This window comes from Dromaius novaehollandiae, chromosome 13, assembly GCF_036370855.1.
Source record: "Dromaius novaehollandiae isolate bDroNov1 chromosome 13, bDroNov1.hap1, whole genome shotgun sequence".
In the NCBI taxonomy this organism is placed as follows: domain Eukaryota; kingdom Metazoa; phylum Chordata; class Aves; order Casuariiformes; family Dromaiidae; genus Dromaius; species Dromaius novaehollandiae.
The window spans coordinates 18077255-18093604 of NC_088110.1; the positions used below are offsets into that span (position 1 = coordinate 18077255).

Below are 16350 nucleotides of genomic sequence, written 5' to 3' on the forward strand. Positions count from 1 at the left end.
ATCAGATGGAAAATGATGTTGCATACTGGGCTGCAAGAATTAATGTCATAAAAAAGTCTGATTGCCAAGGGATGCTGGAGACTTGCATCAATGCTGTGTTTATGCAGCGTATCACTAGAGAGAAGCAGTCTCTGCTGGAGACTCTCAGACCCCACCTGCCCCACAGGCATGGGAGATTTACAACCAAATGTGAAGCAGAGAAAGAGACTTAAAGGTCTCACTTGAAACATCAATCTGCAACAACTCACCAATGCGTGTTAGATGCCATTGGTGGTACTGTGTGATACTGCTCTTACAAATTCTCACAGTTCACGTATTAAATATTAGCCTCATTTCAACATTGTCTTGCAGCACATTCACTAGCATTGTAGGTTAATTTAATAAAGTTTGCTTACTATGATTCACATGAGATTTTTGATCTGCATCTTTGTTCAATGTCAGCAATGCATAAAGCTTTTCCACAGTGTTCTGTTTGCTAAGCATCAAGCAAAACAAGGATAATAAAGGGATAATTATTATGAGCTTCCTTCCTTATTCCCACTAAGATGGTAAATTGTACTCAAACTTGAATCTCATAGGAGTTTTATCACCGGCTGTGATAGGAACAGCACCACGTTGGTTGGTCTTCTAAATAAACCTAGTCATAGCTACAGTAATAATAATTCAGGGAGTAATATTTATTTCCATGTTATAACTTTCTTGGTGGGGGAAAAAGTGCAGCATTCGTTTTTTTAATCCTCACTCAATTTTCCATATTAATAAAATATGTGCATTGTCAAACCCAATTATCTTTTTTGAAGACACAATATTAGTTTATACTGGTTTTATGGAACCACTGGAGCAAGTAAATGAAGTATGAAATGGAAAATTCCTGCACAGAGAATACAGCTGTTACTCTGCAGCCACAGCTGTGTCGGCTCTTCTGTTCTAGGGGGACCACAGCACTGCCCTACCAGAAGCACTGTGCAAGGGCCAGCCAAGCCCCTGCACCCAGTGCCAGATGGTATAAAAGGCTTGGATATGTAAAGCAAGCACTTGTCTGATAGGTCCAGCATCGAGAGGATTAATTTGCTAGCCTTTCTTTTGAGCAGCTGTTTTATTTCCTGGCCCCATTAGATCCCTTGCAAAGGGACTGCCTTGATAGAGACCATTCATTGCTTAAAACCTGGGGAGCATCTACACCGTGCAGCAGTGCACAGTTGCCAAGTTCCTCAAGCTAATGGAGACCCAAGCTGTTCAGTCTACATAGCAGCATGTAGTGCTGTGCAAAACTGCCAGCTCAAATCTGGAAGCAGCCTTGCCATCTCAGCAGGCCGGACTAGCTCAGACCTAGTGCTGCACAAATACTGTTGGCTCACTTCTGCCCCCAGGCTTCCTTACACATGTCCAGCTCCGGCAACCTGGCATCCCTTTTCCACCGCCCGGGCAGATGGGCCCCAACTGTTACGCCATTAATCATCAGAGAAGGAGAAAGGCTGTTGGCCTCACGCAGGCAAAACTCCGTTGACTCTAATGAGGGTTTAGCTCATAGGAACTTCCCCTTCCCCATTTCTGCGGGCTGAGAGCCCTCTAATAATGTGTAATTTTGTTGAGCAAGGGAGAGCCCAGGGCTTGAGAAAGCTGTAAAATAGCAACTCTCTCAACTACGTGATTGCTCAGTGCGTGTGCGAGGGGAGGAACCGTGCTGCAACCTCGGCCTGGGCTTGCCAGCACCACACTGCAGCAGTGCACAGCTGCCAGCACCGCGAGAAGAGAAGCACAGGGCATGGGGCAAGGTGGGTCCACCTTAGCTGCAGATCTCCGTGTCAGTGGGGAACCTGCCCCTGCAGAGAGGGGTCTGAGCACTGCAAAGATGTGACCCTTGGACAGGGAGGCACCAAGTATAAACATGGGTAGTGACTGCAAAACCAGGCAAGCGTAACTTGTTCGCTCTCCCACTGCAATTAAACGCTACCAAACATGTGTGATCCGGACAGCCAAAGATCTTTTAGAAGAGTTAGTGAATTTAATCAGCCAGATGTTCATGTAACTTGTGCAATCGTATTGCTTTGTTAGATAAAGGTGATTTAATCAGCACTGAACCTAGAGCATTATTTTAGGAAACAATATTGACAAAACAAGTATAAACAATCTCCCATTGCTTCTGAAGCTCCAGTTATAAGAAGACATCTGACCCTATGGGTGTCTGTCTCTGCAACCACTCATCCTACAGTAATGAAGCATCTAGAAAATGCATAATCAGACTGAGCCTGAGCCTCTGCTCAGAGGCATTGGTGTGAAGCATAAAACACCATGGATTTACCCTGAGAATTAAGCAGAGAGAGGAGAGCTTGGTCTTTTTTCTCTTTAGTTTGATGGATAAGCAATACAAAATCAGAGTTCCATAGCCATTCCTAGGGCACTTAAGACATCTGCTGGAAATCATAATAAACTGCAGTGAAAAAGCACATCACAGAATGATAAATGTAATAATGAAATATTCTGTGAGGTTTACACTTACACAGTGTCTAACTTACTTGACCAGAATCTATTCTATTTCAATGTATTATTTGAAAATATTTGAATAAACATCCTGTTTATTGCTACTCTTCTAGTAGCCTCTGAGGAAACAAATTTCAGTTTTCAAAATTTGCAAATCCGAGAGCATTCCTTGAACTTTCTTCTTCCCTGACATGTAAGGTCATGAGACAGGCATACATGCATGACATGCAGCGGCACAGGCTACGGGAGAAGGTGTGACTTTAAAGTGCAGTTAGAAAAAGGTCAGGTTTCAGGCTCTCTGGACTGAAGCAGATTGATGTGAGCATCAGCTGCTTTGGACAAAAGGGGTCACACAGATCTCTCCATCCCTTAGAGCCTTGGTTATGAATCACGTTTTGACTGCAGGGCCTCTTTAAACAGCTTCCCAGCATACTGTATCTTCTGCCAGGGCGTGTGGCCCTGCCACCTCGCAGAGCTGCAGCAGCCTGGATCCCACGCCGTGAACGCACAGCTCAGGCTGCCCAGCGGCGCCTGGCACAGCGCTCCAAATGCACGGGAGACAGGGCACGGCTCGGGAGTGTGACGTGGGGACCAGTTCAGTACGGTTCACACATCGCCCAAGCAGGGCTTAGAGAGGTACAAATCCTGTGGATTCTCGTTTTTTCAGGAAGAAAAGAAGATGAGAAAAGTGGGGTTTTATGTCCCCCTTTTCATGACCAGCAGGCTCTTTTACCTAGTTAACACGTGGATTCCCTCAGCTACGAATCTGTGTCCAGACCCGTACTTCCCACTTCTGAAGTGTCCCTAAGCTCAGATGAACACACCCTCTCAGGTGTGATTGCAGCCACTTTCCTACTGATTCCTCCAGCTTTTCATTTACAAACTGAGGTTGTCCTAGATACGTAGTGCAGGAGCTGGAACATCCTGCAGTTTCCGAAACGGACCAATCCTGCTCATTACACAAAGCCCGAAGCGCAGCAGAGCTGGAGATGAGAGGGAACGTTATACTGTTGACCTTTCACAAGAGGGCAGCATTCCTAAAAACGAGGGTTATTTCTGAACAGACATACTGGGCTGTTGCACACAGGTTGTTTTCTTCTCCACCCCTTCACCCTCCGTCCTCGTGCGAGCGTCTCCCAGCAAACGGCGTGTGATCCGACTCCCCTGCCCCATCCCGGGGCGCGGGGCAGGCGAGTGCACGGCGCGCAGCGGTGGGCCTTGCCTTGCTGGTCGTCGCTGCCTGCAGCTACCCCTTCGCCAGGCCCCAGCAAGGCAGGGCCACTTCCCGCTTCTCACAGTGGCACCTCGCCTCCGTCTGCAGAGAGGGGCAACCAGCCCCACAGCAGTTAAGTTTAGGCGCTGTTTTCCCTTCCTGACCAGGCAGCTGAAAACTTCCTTTACGTTTTAAAAGAAAGTGCTGCTTCTAAGACACGGTAAGGCAAGGTCGGCTCTTGGCAGACGCTGTGAGGGACCTGGACTGCAGTGCCGCGGTTTGGCTCCCGCACAGGCAGTTCAGGCACCCCCTTCTCCCCCCGGCACCTCTCTGTCAGCAGTCACCAGTGCAGGCCCAGAGGCGGTGGGGACTCTGGAGGGACCTCTGTAACCGGGCCGTGGCCGGGAGTCAGGGCCTCGGTGGTTGGGGGGTGGCACGACCATAACCACGGTGGGCACTCGAGTTTCTGTGCTCTACAGCCGCCGAGCAGAGCGCGTGTGTCCTCTGGAAAGCGCAAGCACCGAAGGGAGAAATGACCACGTTCTTGAGGAGGTCTGATTTTCCACCTGGTACAGGAAAATCGTACAAACACCTACACAAGCCGCAGCACTACCCTAACGCTGGCTGGCCCTGCTGGCGGTTGGCAAAGCTGCGCTCGCTGGCAGTGACCTGCTGTGAACCGGCGACTGTGCCAGCCAGAGGGTCTGCTGAGCTTCACGGCACCTACGCAAGGCTCCGCCGGACCGCGGGACCTGTTCGGATCGTGTTAACGCGAGGCTGGAAAACCTCATATTAGAGGGACTGTGGTGATCAAAAATAAACTATTTAAAGGGAGAATTAAATGCTTATGATGTTCTCAGACCATTTCCTGGAAGGAAAAAAGGCAGCACACATGACAGGAGGCAAATTAACACAACAGGTAATTTATACTTACAGAAGAGGAAGAGAGACACATTCTGACACACACCCCCAGGGCTAAACAAATTGAGCTGCTGCCAGCAATTCCCAACACGGAAACTCTGCCAAGTCAGCAGGAGCAGCATTTTAAAAGACCCCATTCAGCTCTTTTCTTTGCACCTGGACTGCAAAGAAAGCAAAGCTTTAATTTTTATCCCAAATTCCCTTATCTTTAGAGATGACAGTCACCTAATCTGTGCAGAAGTCTCTATTTTGAGGGGGATTATATTGCTATTCAGCTCTCTTTGCTCATTTCATGCAGCTATTGATAAATAGCCTATTCTGGGGAGTCTTTCCTGTCCAAAGAAATAGGCAAGGGCAATCAACAAAATGCTCAGCACCACTCAGTGTTGCAGCTAAAGCCCTGAAGCAGAAAGGAGCTGGCAGGCTGGGCCATTCCTTTGAGATATCCGAACATGGTGAGAAAGCATCTCTGTAGCACGGCGTTGGTCAGGTACCCAGTCCCTTCACAACCTACAATCTATATTCACTGCCATTGCAAGAGAATGAAAGGAGTATGGATAGCACAGTTTGGCAGCAAAGACAAGATAACGATATTTGCCTTACATGTGTGTGACAGGCATAAGACAGCTCATTGTGCTGCCTCTTACGTACTATTTACCCTCCTCTCCGCTTGCTAAAGCCCAGCTGTGACATGCTATTGTGACAAAGACCCCACGGAAGAGATACAAAAAGCATTTATTCAGGATGCTCAAAGTACTGTCCTGATTCATCTTTTCAGTACACATAGGTCAGTCATACCTTCAATTTCTTCATTTTCAGAAGAAAAGAAGCTTGGATTACAGCACGGAAAGCGAAACATGGCAAACCTGGGTGCAATACAACTAACATTGGAGCTGAAATGAGGCATCTCTGGAATTGGGTGGTATTAGAGAAGCCTATTTAATGATCAACCCTGTTATCAGTGCCGTAGCACCAAGATGAGGCATATATTTGGGATAGGAGCTTCACACACCTAAAGACATGACTGCTCTCATTTCAACACTCAATGTCCTTCAGTGCAAGACTGAACTGACTGCTGGTGGACAGCCTGTTTGCAATAAAACTAGAATCTCCTCTCGCTCTCATAGACAGCACATGATCACTTGTAACTAGAAAATTTCCTCTGAAAAGAGCAAATTAGCACAACAGGAAAAGAGTTCTAAAACTAACTGGTTGCATAAACCCAAAATAACATTAAGAACATTCACAGAATCTCACATACCATGAGACTAGCCCTTCCCTTTTCCTAACACACAACTTCATTTGTACACATTTCCCCCAAATAGCTTTGGTTTTGGGATTTCAGCCATAATCCTGCCTCATACCTGGTTGGACTGAAATCAAAACCTTAAGAAAGGCTTTGCAAGGCTTTTCGAAGCTGAAGAAACCAAACATACAGTAATTTTCCAAGCACAGCATAATGAGTGATCAGCAGAATTTGCAAAATTTGTTACATTTAATTGAAACAAATAAAAAGCAACCAGTGGATCCCACATTTACCACCTCAGACAGTCATAAACCGGTCCCTGGAAAATGATGATGAGAAACCTTTTACTAAGCTTTGTATTACCTACTTCTGTTGGCTATATAGGCTCTTTGGTTTGTAACACTCGAAATTCCTTAGCCTTGCAATAGCCCCAGGTGGTTTTCAATTTCTCTTTACATTCTGAGTACAACGGGGAAAGAGTTACCAAAAACCAAGCTTTTCTTCCAAGTCCTATGTTGAGCTGAATTTTCCACAACTGAAATGCAGCAAAAAAGCTTGCTATGCTTTCCGTAACAGATACAGCAACAGCTCGTCAGTGGCACATTTGGTCAAATATGCCACCACACAATTAACTCTAAAGCCTGGAGGGGACTGTAGATCTCAGGAAAACAGAGCTAGTGTAATAGCAATATTTGAGTAGTTTGCTCTTCTACAGAGTGAAGTATTAACTTTCTTAAATGATATTTTTACAAGTAGTGTTTTATTTTTAGCTTTACTAGCTCAGCTGATAAGTAAATGACACAATCCCCCTACACAGGATCTTCTTATTCCACACAGCAGAAAATGACTTCTGCAGCCAGACCTATTTCAGGATCTCAGCCTGGCATCCAGTCCTCGTCTCACACTGACTTCTCACACTCTGTGACCAATTGCATGTTGTTTCCACAAACCCAGCGATGGCTGAGAATGGAGAGGAAAAAACAGTTTTAAAAAGAGTTTTTCTGAGACAGTTTACAGGAGCACATAAAGGTGGAGCTGTCTCTGAAGGGAACAGACTTTTTACCTTGAAGAGCCTCTTGTGGAGAAACTGAAAAGAACCTTTTAACAAAGGCTGCTTATGCTCTGAATGGGTCAGTTGTCTGAAAGCAAAAGCAATGGGATGGGGAGACAGGAGCTGCAAAACCACATAGATGCCTGAGCAGTACAGCAAGTATGGCTTTTGCAAGATGTTTCTTGTCAAACTAAGCACCTCTAGAGAAATGAAGATTTTGTCTGTATGGAGAAGTTCCACCGTATTGCTATAAAAAACAAAAGGTGCAATGCCAGTCCAGATGCAGCTGTAACAGCACGAACCTATTTATATTTGTACAGCATGTTCTGATATTGGAAGGGGAATAATGTGTCCCCCAAAAAGTTACTTCTATACATATATAGCTGTTCAGTCTTTGGGTTGTATTACATTACTGTAACTATAGTAATAAAAGAAAAATCACAACTCTAGATGACATTGTAATGCTGGTTTCAAACCACACATAGACCAGGTGTTTACTTCGGCAAGGCCCTAGGCCTCCTACTACTCCAGCTGCCTCACAGTAGCACTGGGAAATTACATATTCTCAGCAACATATTTTGACTTTTCCCTGCGTCTCCTGCCCACACACCGTATGCAAGAAGTTAAACTTCCTTCCTCACTTGCTCTAGAGTAGCTACAAGTAAAAACGAAACACATTTCTCAGGCACTCTGGAGAAATTCTAGACCAACAATCCCCTATACCCTTGTGGTTTCTTACCCCAGCTGCAAGGACAACTTTGTGATTCAGGTTTTAGGAGCGAAATCCAGCTGAGCCAGCTGCATACTGCCAAAATTCTCCGAGACTACTGAAGGAGGTGCTGCTTTGGGTGAAGCTTTCAAAACAGGGTATCAGTCTGTTCTTAAAAGGACGTTACATGGGACGCTTTTACTTGGGCTCTTGGCCCAGAACTCTCAAACGCCAAATCTGTGTTTTCTTTATACCTCCGTTTCTAGTGAGTTGTGTGCTTGCCTAGGCAGAGCACAAATCTTTTTCTGTCAGACTCGCTTCACATAAAGAAAAGAAAGCCTGTGATAGAAAGCTTATGTTCCTAGGAGCAGGAACAAGTAAATTAGGGTGCTGAGTCCTTAAACGGACACGCTAAAATGCTCGCTGACCCCTGCTGCATGTCCTGCCTCTCTCAAAGCCTACTGTCCCTGCAGCTGGGACAGCTAAGCCCCATGTGAAACAGCTCCAGAGGTACCACGGTTTACAGCCTGTCTTACCGAGGTAATCCCAAATCAGCACTAACTTAATATGTCAGGCTACAAATTGCAGCGGTTCAGGAGCAGCCTCACGTACAATTCAACAGCCTCTCAGGAGGGACCAAGCAAAAAACTTAACTGGAGGCATTTATTGATTCCGCTGTCTCTCATTACTTAACTTACATCGATGTCCCAATATCACTGGGATAAAATATAGATCGACCCTGAACTTCTGGTTAGTTCTAAATGTTCTAAATGACAGATTAAATCTTGAACTAGCCCCTTGCAAAGATCCTTGTTTTCCTCCCTGAAAGCTCACGTTTCAGTTTATGGTGTGCTAGTTAGAATGACAGCTTTTTCCACATGTAAATATGTCCTGAAATGTGCCATTTGTATTTGGTGAGTGGTTTGTTAGAAGATCTTGGGTGGACAGGACCCATAATAACTCTCCCTGATGTCCCATGCTCTGTAATAGCACCGAGGACTTAGCATTACTGATCCGGAAGTTTCCCTATATAATGTAACATACTTCAATATTTTGATGAGGAACCACTGAAACCAGGTTTCATTACATAAGGATGCACGTATTAACGAATGATTAATAGAAGTTTACTGGAGCTAGAAGCAACTAGAATCCAGCTAGTTGTTTGAAGGTATCTGAAACAGATGTGCTTTCACATTCTAAGTACTGAAGTGGTTTTGGACTGTATGTGGGGGTTGGAAACAGCAAGTATGCATTCATATAGTATAACAGCATGTTCCTAAATCTCAGCTTTCATTTAATAAAGCAGTAAGTCCTTGCTCTTACAGTTCCGATAAAAACCTGGCAATCTGGGATCCCACTGGAGAGCTCTCCTGAGCCCAGAGACACAGTCCCGCTTTGAGTATCTTGTCCTTTACTGAGAACAGTATCCTTCCTCTGACCCACGTAGCCAGGACTTTGTGGAGGAAACAACCTTTTCTCTCCCTAGCTAGATCCTGCCGATAGCAAGTACCTTACTTAATCAAAAACGCAGTGGTATCTACCAGGTGTTATTAACTCCTCATAAATTAATGAATGCACTCCTAACATACAACATGTGATCTAAGCACACATATACTCTATGAGTGTGTGTGTGTATGTGTGTGTGTGTATTTATATAAACTCAATGCATGTATTTAACGGCCTGTTGCCATCGAACTCGGGGATGATATTCTCTTTGTTTCCATGTAAATAAAATCATGGCCATTGCTTATGCTGAACCAGCTTGGGAGAGATCCATGCTGGGGGAAGCTATCCCTTTGTAAAAGTCCTTTGGCTACCCTCCTTTGAAGTTGCCATTGCATAGGGCATTCTTGAGCATCTGTCTGCTTGTCCAACCCTTTCAGCTGCAAAGATAAAACATTATCTTTGAAGAAATGGTATTCATAAATGGCAATCAGGGCTCTGTTCAGTGCTGGTATTTCCTCCATAAAAGCAACCTGTCCCAGCTGAACTCAACAAGGAAGTCAGAATTTCAGATGAGACGTGAGAACAAGGGGGTACCTTATGCTGAGCCAGCTTAAGTATTAAACAAATTTCGTAAGCAAGGAGTACAGCCAACCCTATCACTACACTTTTATAAAACTGACCTCAGTCAGTTCCTACCGAGATGTGTCTATGTGACTTGCTCTCATAGCCACTAAAGAGAAGCTCTTGAAGTTTCTCATTCTTTGAAAAAGACATGGCACAAACCGGACTTACGATTTTTCTACTCATATGCATACTACTGCTGGATCAGACTATCAGCCAGGCTTCAAAATTCAAAGCCAGGAAGCACAGCAAACGTAGAGTGAAAGGTATTGGGCTTTAACTGGGAGGAGGGAGAGAGTCTTATGGACTTCATGGAGCTTACTGTGTACTTAAATAATACCTCATGAATCAGAAACTAATATGATACAAATGCTTATTAACACAGGAAAGTTAAGTCTATATTATGTCTGTCTTTAAAATATTTTTATGAGGCTTAGTTAAGCCAAGAATAACGTGCCAAAATGAGTTATATAAATAGAGCTGTATAACAGTTGTAAATATCTTGCTCTGTTATGCTTATTCAACTCTGTTGACATAATTTAGGACTCACAGGTATAGCTGAGAGAGGATTCTGGCCAATGATTCTTAGTTACTTAGTATATATTGACTAAGATTAGAAAAATGGAAATTCATCTACACATGGTGGAAAAGAGTAGAATAAAATAGTAAATCTCCATGGATTATTGTTCAGATTTTTGTACTATTTCCTAATTTTAATAGAATGTCTGTCTAATATTTGTGGAATATTATTTTACCTGGGTGAGAAGCACTGTGAAATGCCAAGTCAAACTAATAGAAAAGAATTAGTAGAAAAAGATAAAGAATATATTCCCCAAGCAAAGCTTACAAGGCAAATAAAAAACCCCTGAATGTTGTTTGGAAATGTCTCTAATTTAAAAGCTTATTTCTAATAAAAGAGCATATGATGGAGGTTATACTGCTAGCAAATATTTAAACTCCTAGGCAATGAAAAGAATGCGGCTTTGATAAAGCCATTTTACAAGATGACTATACTGCTTTGGAGCTATACAGTGGTATATATTTATTTCTTTTTTTGAATCTATCTACTTTTTAGGTTGGTGTCCTAAGGACGTGCCTATATATTTGTGTTGCCTACACATTTGTCTGTTAGCCTTCCACTCATGACATTCAAGTTCTCCAAGATTTTGTGAAATTCAGAATGTGGGTGGAGAAATGAGATCTGCGTTAGTGTGCCACTATGAAAAATACTACACCATGAGCTCAGCTGTTTTCTTCTCATTTTGACCTCCTATCTGGCCAGACCGAGGGTTATAGCTCCATATTAGCTATCCAGATCCTCCACTGCAACTGGATGATTAGGTGATGTAACACAGATCTACAGGAACTGTGGTTTTGCTAGTTTGGCTACTTGTGAAAGAGCTTATTTATTCCTTGTGCTTGTTACCGTGGCTCCTGGAAGACCTGGTTACTGCTGCAATCAACTTTTATTCTTGTGCAATGGAAATGTGCCTGCTAGTCGTTTGACGGTAGTGAGTTATTACAATGATTAAGAAAAAAGAAATTTAGGAGGACATGAAAATGGAGTTCATATGTGCAAACCAGCACCTTTTCTTGTCCCACCATTTTGTTGGTGCTTTTGTGCCAGATAACAGTGACTCAGGGTGAATTTGGGTAACTTAAGTGGAGGTCCTGTCCGAGCTTCCCAGGCCCCCTCCGTGCTGGTGGAGAGGGGCAGGCTCTTCCAGCACCTCTGTTGGGAGGGGAGGGAGACCGTGCAGCTCAGCAAGCTTCTGTGTCCCTCAATGCCTCAAAGCAAGAGTTGCGTGGAACTTTTATGCTCCCTGAATTAACATTTCTTGGAACAGACAAAGCTTGTGTCCTGCTGTTTTGAGGCTTCCTGTAAAAATAGGAGGAAAGCACCTTTACCCTTCACCTTTGTTGTTTAAATCTCATTTTCAGTTGGACCATATTCCAGTAACTGTTCGAAAAATATGGATTCTTGATGCTGCTAATTGCTATTTAGTATGCCAGTATCTAATTTACAGCAAAATTTGCCTGTTTACTTTTGAAACTTTTTGAACTTTTGTACACTGTTGGTTCTGAAATTAATCCTTTCATTAAGGAAAACTCTTTATTTCAGAAGGTATCTCAACAATGCAGAAACCCATGATATTTTGAAACAGCTTTTGACATAAAAAGTATCAATTTTTTGCATGCGTATCTGCTCATCTCTCTGTTTCTTTCATTTAAGAAAAGGATGACCTAAAGACCGAGATTGACAAGCTGTGGCGAGAGGTAAATGCTCTGAAAGAAATGCAAGCACTTCAGACAGGTAAATCAGCTCACATTGAATCACTGCCTTCCCTCTCTCCCACTCCTCACTCTCACCCTTATCTTTGATGGGGGCTTGTGACTCTGAGAAATACATGTCCTTAAGAACACGGTATGCCACAGCTGTAAAGAGGAGAAAAGCGCTGAAGGAAGCATGCAAGTAAATCAAGTATGATGCACTTGGACGATCTAATAGTATACAAGAGATGATTCTCCAGTAAAGCCTTCTGGAGCAAGAGTTACTTTTGTCTTTGCTACGCACAGCCCTACGCTGTGATTCTCATGCATTTTAGGTATAATCAGACAAAAGACAACAGGAGGAATGCTGGGTTTCTGAGTGCAGACAGTCAACAAGTTAGGTCCCCAGCTTGGACATGAACATGGGCTAACTACGAAGACAAAACATTTGTGGAGAAGGCTGAGAATACCTGGAAAGGAGACGCTAAAGAAAGGTGTGTAATTTGCTACATTCGAAAACGAATGTTGCCATAAAACTTTAAAGTAGCATCCACTGTGAGTTGATAAGCATCCCAAATCAATATGCAGAGTCCTTTAAGTATTTAAATAGCCAGATGGAAATTTCCAAACAAAATAAGAAGGGTAAATATACATGCACCTACTAGACAGTTCTGTTTTTGCGCAGCTGTTGACACAAAACTTGGCAATTAAACACGTACAAGAGGACATTGCAGAGGAAATGACATCATTCACATGAAACAGAACATATTTTGCTTACGGATGGTAATATCTGAGTTATCCTGTTTTATGTGTTCAGTTATACAGAGCTTTTTGAGCTATAGAAAATATTTTTCTTTTAAACTAAAAAGTCAGACTTTAGAAATTTCTTATAAGAGGAAGCCTGTGCTAGACAAGTAACTTCTGTTTAAAAGTAGTTCTTGCGCTGCTTCCAGAAGAAGCTTGACAGTAACCATGCAGTGGCTTAGAAATGAAACCAGAGCCAGGAGAATTTCCATCCTCAAAACTTATTTTGAGCTATATTCTAAATCCAGAACCTACACTGTTCAACTGGATTCCAAAATTGGTAAAAGAGATCTATCACCCTCTAGCTCTGACTACGTGCATCTATGAATGGCCTCATGAAACTTTAAGAAGTAGCTGATTTTTTGGTTTAAAGGCATTTCCAAAACACATACATTACAATCTGACTTCATTTGTCTGAATTCCCATGTCTTCTTTTTATATATTGTGAAATGTATATTATGAAATGTATGCATTCTGCCATTTAGCAGCATGTACTTTTTCCCGAAAGAGAACAAATCTCCATCATTACTGCGGCATTACTGAAGTAAAGTAGGTAAAGTCTTTCTGATCTTTCCTATGAATATAAAATTCGTTAAAGGATTTGAAATTCGGCAAATATGTTCATTACTTTTCTTTGGCCATTGTCAACTTTAGCAGCTGCAAAGGATGAAAAGTTTGAAGGGTAAGCCCTATAGTAAAATGATAATCTTGACAATGCAACTAAAGAATACAATGAATACTATAACTGGAAATATTAAAGAACTGAGATATATAGAATATGATCCAAAGCGGATTTCCATATCCTGTTGATCAGATGATTATTTTTTTACCAGAACAGATGACAGGAATTAGAAACAGATTATAGAAAACATCGGGACAGAAGATGTTCATATTGTTTCACAACTTATTTGTAATATAAGTACAAGATGAATTTCAACAATAAATGAAATGGGCTGGAAGTAGTCAGATGCAGGATTCTAAAAACAACTGCTACAGGAGTTTATTTGAGCCCTTTTCTACCTTCATGAACTGAGAAGGAACACTCCTTCAAGGAGAGTTCTCTTCTTGTATGTATTTTTCTTAGAAGAATCAGTTTTCACGTATCTGCATTAGAAGAGCTGGAAAGCAAAGTTTAAAGATTCATTCCTGCAAGCTTACCCACACAGACTGACAGAGGCAATTCAAAATACAGAGCAGATGCCAAACTCATGTTCTAGCACATTTGTACTTTACATCAAAAATTCCCTAATATGTTCCAGTGGATAAAACTAAGCACAGGGAAAGGACTTGGGAAGGGACACGCTGGCATACCTGTGGTTACCACATGTGGTTGTAAAACTAAAAGCAAACAGATTTATAAATGCAAATGTTTAGATTATTTGGTTCAGACTGTCACGCAAGCTCAGTAATGAGTGTACTCTTGCTTTTTAAAAAAGGTTTATAGACTTAAGTCACTTTACCTGATTTGAATTTAGATTTTGAAGGGAAAGACTTTGCTGGAAAGTCTAGAAATTAAGAAATAAAGATGCAAATGCACGCTCTTCTGCAGGTGGCAATATACTTTTATCAATTGTCCAGACAGCAAGTTGCATTACGAATTTCAAATCAGTATTTTTCTGGTGAGCAGGATACATTTAAAATATCATTTTCATGTTTTCTGTCCTTCATTTGTCTGCAAAGAGCTAGGCGTAGCTAATGCATAACACTTTACTTTGGCACTTAAATATCAGAAGCATGGAAAGATCTTTAGATCTCTCTCTTTAGTATAAAGCCAAGTACAGATTTCCTGATGGCTAACTTGCATCTGCCAACAGTACAAACATCCATTCCTCATCCACTCCATCAGTTTTAAGAGACTGTTAAGTAAGGTAAAATGTGTGAAAGAACAATTATTTACAAAAAGAAGTCAGAGGATATACTGACAGAAGACATTGGGTTATATTTTAGTGTTCTGAAACAGCAGAATAAAAAAATTCTTCAGATAATTAAGTTGCTGGAAGGAATCTGGGGCTTGAGATCATGTCTCAGGTTCATTTGCATAAACATGGGAAAGATTTTCCAAAGCACTTTATGATATTAAGACCACAGCTACATCTATCCTTCTTCTTAAGTGACTCTTCTCTGGAGCAGCCATAAGATCAGCATGGTGTGCTTCTGGCCACCCTTGTACCCAAGGGTGCTTCGCTGAGTGCCTTTGGACACCCTGTCCAGGCTTACCCAAGACACGCAAATGCACCGGCTGTGTACAAGGTCCTGCGTGAACAGGAGGAATGGCAGTCCCTGACTGGTCCCCCCACTACTTTCAGGACCACCCTCTAGAGACAGTATAAACAGAGCCATTCATTCGCTGAAAGATTTGTCTGCTTAATCCTCAGCATACCTTTAGAAAATTATCCTTTTAGGAAACATTACTTAAAGATATAGCCAAAGGTTTTACTAAACATGCAAACCAATATCTGTTCACAGTCTGTCTTCGTGGGACAAAGGCCCATAAGAAGTGTTACCTTGTGTCTGAAGGCACCAAACATTTTCATGAAGCCAACGAAGACTGCATAGCCAAGGGAGGCACACTGGCCACCCCAAGGAATAGTGACGAAACAAATATTCTTCGAGACTATGGCAAGAAAAGCATGCCTAGTGTGTCTGAGTTTTGGTTGGGTGTCAATGACATGATAAATGAAGGGAAATTTGTTGACGTCAATGGCATGGCTCTACAGTACTTCAATTGGGATCGCTCCCAACCAAACGGGGGGAAGCGTGAAAACTGTGTCTTTTTTTCTCAGTCATCACAAGGCAAGTGGGTGGATGAAGTCTGCCGTACTGCCAAAAGATATATTTGTGAATTTCTGATCCCATAATTCCATATACAAATTATTATGACCATATTATGGGTTATAAACATGCTGTTTTGCATGCTGGTTGCCCCTCCCACTTAGACAGTGGTGAGTTTAAAATATCCGTCTCCTGCATTGTACTCAATCTTCCTTGAAACAGGAATTTTCTTTATTAATTTATTTTCTCTTCAGATGCTAAAAATGTTAGTGAGTGCTCTCACCACATACAGGAATATATATTATGTTTTGATCTATCTTGCATCATATTTTGCCATATTATCTCAGCCTGATGTTCGGGTTGCTGGAATTTACCTTCTGGTTCTGTACTTCATATCTCCTTGGTAGGATAATGTTTGCTTGATCTCAGATCTCTAGTGAATTTATTGAAAGTTTACAAACAGATTGCTGTATGGCGGCATGTGCCAACACAAGGCCTAGGGATCGCAGGGATCCTAGGGTTTTAGTTCAGTGCTTAGAAAGGACTTTTGGGTTGTGTAAGCTCCTGCAAAAAAATGGCCACCACGCTATAGAATTTAACAGGATGGATCTGTGACCAAGATTTTTACCTATGATTTAAGAAAACAAAATAGGAAAATCTGATGTAAGTTTTTTTAAAATACTTGGAGTTAAAAATGATACATTTTAGAAAATGGGGGAACTAGTAGCTCTAAAGCATCAGTTAGTCTAAATGTGATTCCTTCTAACTAGATTGTCTCAATATTAACTATTGAATATTAAAAGCCATGTGGAATG

General features: G+C 42.2%; 1 protein-coding gene and 1 long non-coding RNA gene across 3 annotated transcripts in view; one reads left to right on the forward strand and one right to left on the reverse strand.

Moving 5' to 3' along the window:
• Positions 1–16350, reverse strand: part of LOC112987637 (uncharacterized) — a 42993-nt gene that overhangs the window by 5034 nt on the left and 21609 nt on the right. The window lies entirely within an intron of this gene.
• On the forward strand, positions 9840–15621 carry CLEC3A (C-type lectin domain family 3 member A). The gene is made up of 3 exons (XM_026107602.2): positions 9840–9954; positions 11922–12002; positions 15230–15621. Exons 1-3 carry the CDS (start codon positions 9840–9842, stop codon positions 15619–15621), a joined length of 588 nt encoding a protein of 195 aa, XP_025963387.1.

Excerpts from the sequence above, each read along its gene's own strand:
- CLEC3A (XM_026107602.2), top strand. The coding sequence starts at position 9,840 with ATGGCACAAACCGGACTTACGATTTTTCTACTCATATGCATACTACTG. Across the intron at positions 9,955-11,921 it reads CAGCAAACGTAGAGTGAAAG|AAAAGGATGACCTAAAGACC; the intron begins GTATTGGGCTTT and ends CTTTCATTTAAG. Across the intron at positions 12,003-15,229 it reads AATGCAAGCACTTCAGACAG|TCTGTCTTCGTGGGACAAAG; the intron begins GTAAATCAGCTC and ends ATCTGTTCACAG.